The sequence below is a fragment of the Terrapene carolina genome, unplaced genomic scaffold (genome assembly GCF_002925995.2).
Source record: "Terrapene carolina triunguis isolate 2854851 unplaced genomic scaffold, T_m_triunguis-2.0 Scaffold735, whole genome shotgun sequence".
Classification (NCBI taxonomy): Eukaryota; Metazoa; Chordata; order Testudines; family Emydidae; genus Terrapene; species Terrapene triunguis.
The window spans coordinates 36,917-45,960 of record NW_020665086.1 but is presented as its reverse complement, the minus strand read 5'-3'; the positions used below and the strand labels follow the sequence as shown (position 1 = coordinate 45,960).

General features: G+C 58.6%; 1 protein-coding gene across 1 annotated transcript; it reads left to right on the top strand.

Annotated features, from left to right (window-relative positions):
• The first annotated feature begins 646 nt into the window (after positions 1-646).
• On the top strand, positions 647-5,327 carry LOC112121899 (protein phosphatase 1 regulatory subunit 16A-like). The gene is made up of 3 exons (XM_026660186.2): positions 647-882; positions 1,464-1,626; positions 2,073-5,327. The coding sequence occupies exons 1-3, from the start codon at positions 695-697 to the stop codon at positions 2,541-2,543; spliced, it is 822 nt and encodes a 273-aa protein (XP_026515971.2). The 5' UTR covers positions 647-694; the 3' UTR covers positions 2,544-5,327.
• The last annotated feature ends 3,717 nt before the right edge of the window (positions 5,328-9,044 follow it).

The window sequence follows — 9,044 nt, the reverse complement described above, 5'->3', positions numbered from 1 at the left end:
CTAGACAAATTCAGACTGGATAGAAAGCATACCTTTTCAATGGTGAGAGTGATTAACGATTAACAATATACTAAGGGTCATGGTGTTTTTCTAAAAGCTATCCTCTAGGAATTATTTTGGGAAAGTTCTATGTCTGTGCTATACAGGCGGTGAGACCAGGTGATCACCGGATCCCTTCTGGCTTTATCATCTCAGAACTAGGTACATCAATTCACATGCAAAATTCTCATTGAATTCAATAGGTGTCCTTGCCCTGTGGCTTGTGGTGCGGGCTGCAGCAGGGGCCATACAACCCCTCTTGCAGCTTCCTAGGGCCCCCTCTCAGGGCTCTGTGCACCTGTGTCTGTCGTTGTCGTCCTCTCCCCTCCCCCCGCCCCACTCGCCCAATGAGTCCTGATATTTCACTCTTGCGAGCTGGTCACCCTAGGTGTATACGCCTCTGTGCGCAGTGAGGTGGGTTGGTGGAGTGCAGGGGATGAGAGAAGGGCAGGGGGGACCATCCCGGAGGCTGCGTGGATCAGCGGTCAGTCGACGGGGGTTGGGGGGGGAGAATGGAGGTAGCGGGGGAGCTGGAGAGGCGGGAATGCCTGAGAAGGGGGTGGCAGCAGAGGAGTTCCCAGTGGGCAGGGAGTGGATGATCCTTGCTGTGGCGGGATTGCAGAGCTGGTGGGAAGGAGGGCCGCAGAGTGCATGCATGGGGCTGGCTCTGCTCTGGAGCCACATGGCTGTTCACCCCCGTGTGTCCCTTGCAGACGTGTGTGGTGACGAGGAGGTCCGGGCCAAGCTGCTGGAGCTGAAGCACAAGCATGATGCCATCATGAAGTCTCATGACAAGCACAAGTCGCTGCTGCAGCGACGCACCTCCAGTGCTGGCAGCCGAGGGTAAGGCCGGGGGGGACTGCTACGGATAGCTGGCCTCCCTCGCAGGGGGCAGAGGCCACCCCAGAGCAGAACCCTCATTCCCAGGGGCCAGGCAGATCTGGGGAACTCAGCTGAGGATTCCCGTTGTTCGAGCTCCAGACCCTTCGCACCTTAGCCTCAGCTAGGCTCTGATGTCCCCCCCCCCCCCCCCCCCCCCACCGGCTTTGTGCCCAAACTGAACACAGGATGGCACTCTGCTGCCATTGGGGCTGCTGTTCATGGGTCACCACGGCACCACCCTCCCCCGCCAGCTGAGCAGAAACCACACCTTCTAAATCTCTGCCCATCACCTTCCTCCGTAACCATGGAAAGAGAAGCAATCAGGCCAGTGGCAGGACATCTCTGGGCCCGTCTGGGCGCCGTCCATCCTGCTTTTCAGCACCAGCTGGAAATGAATGTCCCGCAGGTGTTTGCCCCCAACCGAATAGCAGCTGTGGCGAGGTCTGTCCCTGGTGTTTATCTGCCCCGGCACTGGCTCGCTCCTGGCGGGAAGCAGTCCCCTGTTTCCCAGCCATGCTGATCCTGCTTTCCGCTGTCCCCAGGAAGGTGGTGCGGCGGGTCAGCGTGACAGAGCGCACCAACCTCTATCGCAAGGAGCACGAGAAAGAGGCCATCGTCTGGCAGCAGGTGGAGCACCGGGAGAACGAGGCTGAGCTTGAGGACGAGGACAAGCAAACGGACGCTGAGCTCCAGCAGCACCTCCCCGTGAGTAGGGGACAGCCGTGGCACCCCCACATTCCCTGCAGCCCCTCGGCACGCCGCGTTGCGAGGTCCTGCCTGGCGCTGAGCGTGTCTGTCTCCTGTCCCTCTTCTCAGCGCCAGGGAGAGGAGAGGTGGGTTCCCCCCTCGCTGCCACCCCCACCCCTTAATGGGATGCTCAGGGCTCCTGCCTCCACCTGGCAGCAGCAGGCTCCGAGAGCCCCGGACAAGGCTCTTGGGTGCCCCATGTGGTTGGAACCGAGTATTGGTGGCCTAAACCACCAGGGCACATCCCAGGTCCTGCTCCCCTGGCAGCCATTAGCGCTTCCTTCTCAGCACCCCGTGAGTCCCCAGCAGCCCCAATGTGCTAATGGGAACCCCCCCTGGATTCCTGCATGGCTCCAGGTGCCCAGCACCAGGGCTGAGTACTGTACTGTTCTTCTCCCCAGCAGGGCGCTGAGGCAGAAGTGGCAGGTCCAGGGGCCTTGGTGGGAGACAAGCATCAGAATCCGGGGCTGACCCAGAGAAATGGAACTGCTGGCTCTTCTGCCCCCGGCCCCCCCAAACACCTCTACTCCAAGCGGCTGGACCGCAGCGTCTCCTACCAGCTGGCCACCCAAGAGGAGCTGTCGGCCGACCTGTGCAAGGAGAAGTCCCACCACACGCTAGCTGACCTCAAACGCCAGCGGGCAGCCGCCAAGCTTCAGCGACACCACCCAGAGGACTACCCTCCCACTGAGGGCGAGGGCCCCCTCTCACCTGGCCTCGCTGAGACCCTGCGCGGCAGCGGTCACCCCCGCTCGGACTTGGAGCAGAACTCCGTGTACTACACGGCAGCCAGTGGCGATCCGCCTCTTCTGAAGCTGACGGCCCCGGCCGAGGAGACCCCTGCTGAGAAGAAGCGATGCTGTAAGCTGATGTGAGGCGCTGGCAAGAGAAGATGTTCGTGGGGCACGTCCCCTCCCTGGCATTGATGGATGGCGCTAATGTCCCATGGGGCTGCCTCTGGAACGCTGCAGCAGGACGGGTTCTGGGGGCTGGTTTATCTTCCAGGGACTCCTCCATGTTCCAGACCCAGACACCAATCAAAGAGGCCAGGCTCCAAGTGCCCCATTGAGGGCTGCATGGGCAGCAGGCTGGGAGTCAGAGGGCTGCACAAATGGAAGCAGAATGCAATGACCTTCATTGTCAGTACAGAGATGTGTCCTGGAGCATCTACAGCTCCCAGCATGCAATTTGCCAGTCCCTGCTTGGGTCAACCCATAGAGCGTTGCATGCTGGGACGTGTAGTCGCAGAGGGCTGCATTGCCGTTGGACATGGTGGCATTGAATGTTGCGCAAGACATGCTGGGCCGCGTTGGGTCCGCTGGAGGGTCCCTCCCAGGGCGGCTGTTTGTCTGGGGTCTGTGTGTGGTTTCTAGGAAGGAGTGAAAAGCCTATGGGAGGCCTCAGAGCACGGCCTACCATGCATACAGCACTGGGGGGCAAGGGGACGTCCCCATGCTTGCCTGACACTAAGGCAAATGGCGGCAAGGAGGTGAGAACGGTTCTCTTGACACAGAGTTGTAGCCCAGCAGTCCCCTCCTAGGCCTGGGCTGCACACAAGCTGTCCTGGTTTAACTAACGTGCATTTCAAACAAGATGGAAAGCCGTGTAGGTCCCCGGGCACGCCCGTTCGTGGTGGTTTACAACTGGCTTATATCCCACTCGCTGGCTTGGATTCACTAAAGGAAGCGCTGGACTGAGCCCGGCCGTGCGCTGGAGCAAGGCCATGGGCTGTCATTCCCATCTTTTCTTCCAGCAGGGTTAACTGAACTCTGAATTCAGTACAGCCCCACACAGCCTTGCACTGAACCAGCCAAAAGTGCTGACGGACGCTGAGTTCACCGCTTCGGTGCCAGTCTGAGTGTGGGTCCGCCCCAAACCACATGGATAGAAGCTCATTGTAAACCAGAATGTGTCCACATTGCACTGTGGGTTCAACTACATTAATCTGAACACCTGTGCCCCGTATGGTGCGCCACGCCATGGTGCTGTGTGCCCTCCCCCCCCACCAGAGGGCACCACGCCATGGTGCCGTGTGCGCCCCCAGAGGGCACCACACCACAGTGCCCTGTGCCCTCCCCCCAGAGGCTGTGTGCCCAGCTCCTTGTGAGCTCCTGCCCTCAGCAATAAAATCACTTCAGCAAAGCACCTCACCCCAGGACCCAGCACAGCCCATTGATGGGTCTATGCACCTGTTGTGCTGACAGCTCTCCCCATGAAACAGCCTGCGAGCGGGACGGGGGAGCTGGTTTCTGGCCCCTCAGTCCATCTGCCGGGGGCGGCTGATTAATCTGTAATGGTCTCTAGCCGCCCCGTGCCTGGGCCCTGGACAGGATCCCCCTGCTCCCCATTGCTCACGCGGGGCTCAAACAGGGCGTGCTGATGGCACCCTTCTCATCTCCTGTTCTCTGCAGAGATGCCGGCCCTCCGCATGTCCCCTCCCTGCTCAGGTGGGACACGGGTTTTTTTTGTCCTCCTGCTGCATGAGGCTCCAAGGAGCCTTGTGTTGAGCCCCGCACCTCCACCCAAGGGCAGCATTGGCAGCTTCTCAGGCGGCCGAGGGCTACCCCAGCTTCATGCCCATAGAGGGGTGCCCTCAGGGGCCCGGTCCCAGTGTGCCAACTCCCATGTGAGCTCAGCAAAAGCCCCTTTGGCCTACTGCGGAGGATGACATGCTGGAACCTGGAGGCCTGTCCCCCTCTATTAATGATTGGGGGGGGCTGTGGCAGACTTCTGCTGACCATAGGGCCTCAGGCTCCATCTTCTCAGCCTGCCGTGGGGTTGCTGAGGCGCCGGGCTCTACGATTAGAACTTCAGGAGGCAGGTGGAGTGGAAGTGGAAGAGCTTCAGCTAGAAACATTCTCGCCTTTCAGCCGCAATAAGGAACACGCTGCTCCCTGGGATCCAGCCGGCTGGAGGGGGCGTCCCTCTGGTGGGTGGCTCTCGTGGTTTGCAATAGCTCATCCCCTAGATGGGATTGTCACCCTCTCGCTTATTTCTCTCTGCCCCGTTGCATCTAGCCGTGGCTGTTCAAACCCACGCACTAGGCCTCTCGTCCCTCTGTTCTTCACCCCCCCTCAGGGCCTGAGAAGCATCAGCCAGCCCCATCTCACCAGCCGAAGATCAGCCCTTGCACGGGTGCCGGAGCAGCAGAGCCCGGCTGGATGCAATGCTGCTCACTGGCTGGGGGAAAGCAGGTGACCTTCAACCCCACCTGTGAATGCTCTGGGGAACCCCCTTAAGCTCTGACCCTCCAGCTTCAAGAGTGCAGCTCTAGGCTGAACTTGTATTAACCACGGGGCCAGTGAATCTTTCCTTCCACGGTGGTTCTGCTCTGAGAGCCTCCTGCCTGCCCTGGGAGATACAACTGCAGGGAGCTCTGTGCTCGCCAGCGAGGGCAGCTGGCGTAAAATCCCCTGCTGGGACTGGACTCTTCGTGGTGCGTTTGTACAGCGGCACTGCACACGTTTTGTACGGAGCACTCTCCTTTGGATCACAGTCTAGTTCCACGGAGTTCTGTAGCGTTGGTTCCAGCCCCATCGAGCCTCAGGCTGCCGGCCCATGGGTTCGGAGACACTGATTTTATACTTTGACACAATCTTTCTCGCTCTCACCAGGTTTTGATTTGTAGTTCCTGTTGTCTCTATTTCCTTTCCACAATAAACCAGCATTGGACAGTGAACAGTCCCTGTGCGTGACCCCTTGGGCCCGAGCGTTCCCCTCGCCCCGCCAGGACTAACTGCCTCCACCCCCAAAAGAAATGAGTTCGGGAAAGCTGGGCTGCCCCTCCCTGGGCAGAAGCAATGCAAGGATCCAGTGCTGTGTGTTCTGCCCCCCCCCCCCCCCAGGTCAGTGTGGGTCTCTGCACGGGGGGTGGGCCGCCAGGACCCCCACACCTGAGCAATTGGGCTGCAAAGTGGGGCTCACCCTAGCAGTGCTGTCATTGGTACCTGTTAACCCTTGGCACCCTGGCACCCAGGAGTATTGGGATTTCTAACACTCAGCCTTCTGGAATAGCCTGAAAACGCCCCCTGTCTGCCTGGGAGGCAGGAGGCCCAGGTTCCAGATGTTCCCATTCACTGCGTCTGGCTGGGGCTGGGGCAGGAGTGTTCTGCTAACAAGATGGTCTCACGGGAATGGTCATTAGGAGGGAAGAAGGGTCTAGTGGTTACAGCAGGGCATGGCGCCAGGACCTCTGGGTTCTCCTTGGAGTGTTCTCTGCAGATTCCCGCTCATGGGAGGCTCTGCCCGGTGCAGCCTGAGTGGTAGAACATGAGCTAGCAGTGTCTGGCTGAACGCTCACGCGCCTCCCTCGCCCTTTCTTCTGTCACACATGCCAGGGCGAGGGTGTAAAACGGGTGGGCTGCGGGCCCCACGCCACTGTCAGAAGCAGCTGGCACCACATCCCTGCGGTCCCCGGGCAGGGGGGCAGAGGGCTCTGTGCATTGCCCTTGCCTCCAGGCACTGCCCCCCGCAGCTAGCATTGGCCGGGAACGGGGAACATGGAGCATCAGGGGAGGTTCCTGCAGGCGCAGCAATGGGCAGCGCACATGGAGCCCTCTGCCCCCTCCCCCGGGCAGGGCTGGCTCCAGCTTTTTTGCCACCCCAAGCGGCGAAGCGGGGGGGAAAAAAGATAAAGCCGATCGGCAGCACTTCGGCGGCAGCTCAGTCGCGCCGCGTCATTCTTTGGTGGCAATTCGGCAGCGGGTCCTTTGCTCCCTCTGTTCCTCTTTGGCAGCACTTCGGCGGCAGGTCAAAGAGGAAGAGAGCGACTGAGGGACCCGCTGCTGAAGAGCCGGACGTAGCCGCCCCTTCCCATGGGCCGCCCCAAGCACCTGCTTCCTTCGCTGGTGCCTGGAGCCGGCCCTGTCCCCAGGGCCCGCAGCGCTTCTGGGAGTGTCGTGGGGACAGGGCAGGCAGGCAGGGAGCCACCCTGGAGCCCGAACCCCTCCTGCCCCCCCCCCCCCCAATCCCTGCCCCCAGCCCCCTACCTGCACCCCAACCCCCTACCCTGAGTTCCCTGCTGCACCCTGCACCCCTGTGCACCCCAACCCTCTGCCCTGAGCTCCCTTGTACACCCTGCACCCCTCCTGCACCCCAACTCCCTGCTGCACCCTGCACCCCTGCCCTGAGCCCCCCTCCTGCACCCCAACCCCCTGCCTTGAGCCCCCTGCTGCATCCTGCAAGCCTGTGCACCCCAACCCCCTTCCCTGAGCCCCCTCATGCACCCCAACTTCCTGCCCTGGGCCCCCTGCCGCACCCTCCTCTGCCCCAATCCCTTGCCCTGAGCCCTTTCCTGCACACCACACAGCCTCCCGCACTCCAATCCCCTGCCCCGGCCCTGCATACTATTTCCCCACCCAGATGTGGCCCTCGGCCCAAAAAGTTTGCCCGCCCCTGGTGTAAAAGGAGGGTCGCACGCCAGCTGCCTCCGTTCCCTCGAACCGCGCCAGGGAGCAGTTTTGGGTGGAGCTCGGGGATCGTTTAGCTCCATGATTAGGTGGCAGAGCAATGGGCTTGGCTATGAAGTCAAAGGCAGGGGAGTGATGGACAATCCGATGGCGTCCTGCTCTCAGAACAAGCAAGGAGGGGACTTGTTCCCTACGGTTACACATGGAGCTGGTGTATCAGTCACAAGGTTCGTCAGTAGCAACCCAGCTAGCAGGGAGAAAACTCTCTGAGTTGGTCAGCAGGGCAGATGCACAAGTGGTCGTTGAAGGACGAACCAGTAAAACACCTCTTCAGTTTAGGGGGCAGTCTGACAACACACTCCGTGTGGCCAGCAGCAACAGAAGTGTCCGAAATTTTGCTCGAGAGTAGGCAGTGCAAGGGGATCGATATCCGATGCCTTTTGAATGCACTGAGGTCAGGGCTTCCCCTCATTCAGAAAGTGATAAACAAGAGAAGCCAGGCCAAGGTCACTTTAATAGCACCAGCATGGCCCACGCAATGGTATCTGGACTTAACTCACCTGTCCAGAGGGCTAATGGAGCCTCTGCCGCTGACCCTGGACTTGTAGCAACGACAGGGGATGGTTTCTTACTCAGATCTACACTCTCAATTTAATTACACTGGGAACGTTAGAAAAAAGTGGTTCATTCGAGGTGCAAAATGTGCTGTTGCATTCTAGGAAAGTGTCTACATGGAAGTGTCATAGTCACAAATGGAAAAGATTTTTATGGTGGGTTCCCATGTATGGTATAGAGCCATATGCAGCACCACTTCGTTCCATTTTACAATATTTATTGTACCGAAAAGAAACCGATCTTTCGCTATCTGCAGGAAGGGGTCATCTCAGCCGTATCAGCACATCGGGGGTGTGTGTGTGTGTGTGTGTGTGAATTAATTTTATTAATGATGTAGTTTAGTTAAAAGGTTCTTAAAGAGCCTAAATAATGTATACCCTCCACTGGAACCCACTTTGCCAGCTTGGGATTTCAACATAGGGCTCTCACAATCGATGGACACCCCCCAACCCCAATTTGAGTCTGTAGGAAGCTGTCATTTATTTCATTTGTCTATTAAGACAGTGTTTTAAGAGCCCTCACCTCCGCCAGGTGTACATACATTAATGGCTGATCCGCAGTTTACTGTTTTTCGTAAAAACAAGGTAATTCTCTGTACACACTCCCAAAGTTTTTAACTAAAGTGATCGATTTGCCTATAAACCAGTTCACCTTTTTACTGGTTCCCCCCCCAAGCCCCGTTCTCAGGCTGGAGAGACTGTCACATGCTTGGGACGTTAGAGGCATTTTAGCCTTTCATTTAGACAGGACTGAACAATTCAGACCGTCCCAAAACTTGTTTATTGCTTATAAAAGAAAGAACAAGGGAAGAGCGGTTTCTGTACAAACGCTGTCCCAGTGGGTCAGACTATGTTTTAAAGTCGGTTATGGATTGAAAGGGTCGGCCCTTCCTCGGCGAGTTAGACCAGATCCAGGGCAACCCCTGGGGCTTTTTCTAAACACTGCGCACTCCATCGGTAACCTAGATCTGAGGGGAGATTGGGCAGGGCAGTCCTGCAGGCCTTATTTCATTAGGACCCCATGGTCCCATCAGCCTGGACCCGAGTGCTGCTTGTTAATCTAGCCCATCAGTGGGAAAGGGCAGAGGACACTCGAAGGAGAAATGAAGGTTACTTACCTGTCACCGGAGTTCTTGGAGACGGCCTCTCCGCCCACCTTTTCCCTCTACCACAGAGTCCTACTCACCAAAGGGGTTGGGGGTCACAGGGGAGGGAACTGAGGTGGCTGCAGCTCCATGCCCATTTTATGCCCTTGCCCTGGGACCTTTGAGGGGCGTGGGAGGCGGCTGAGCGCTCCAAGAGCAACTGCTCCCTGGAGACCTGCCCACTCAGGCAGCACCTGTCGGCGCATCCC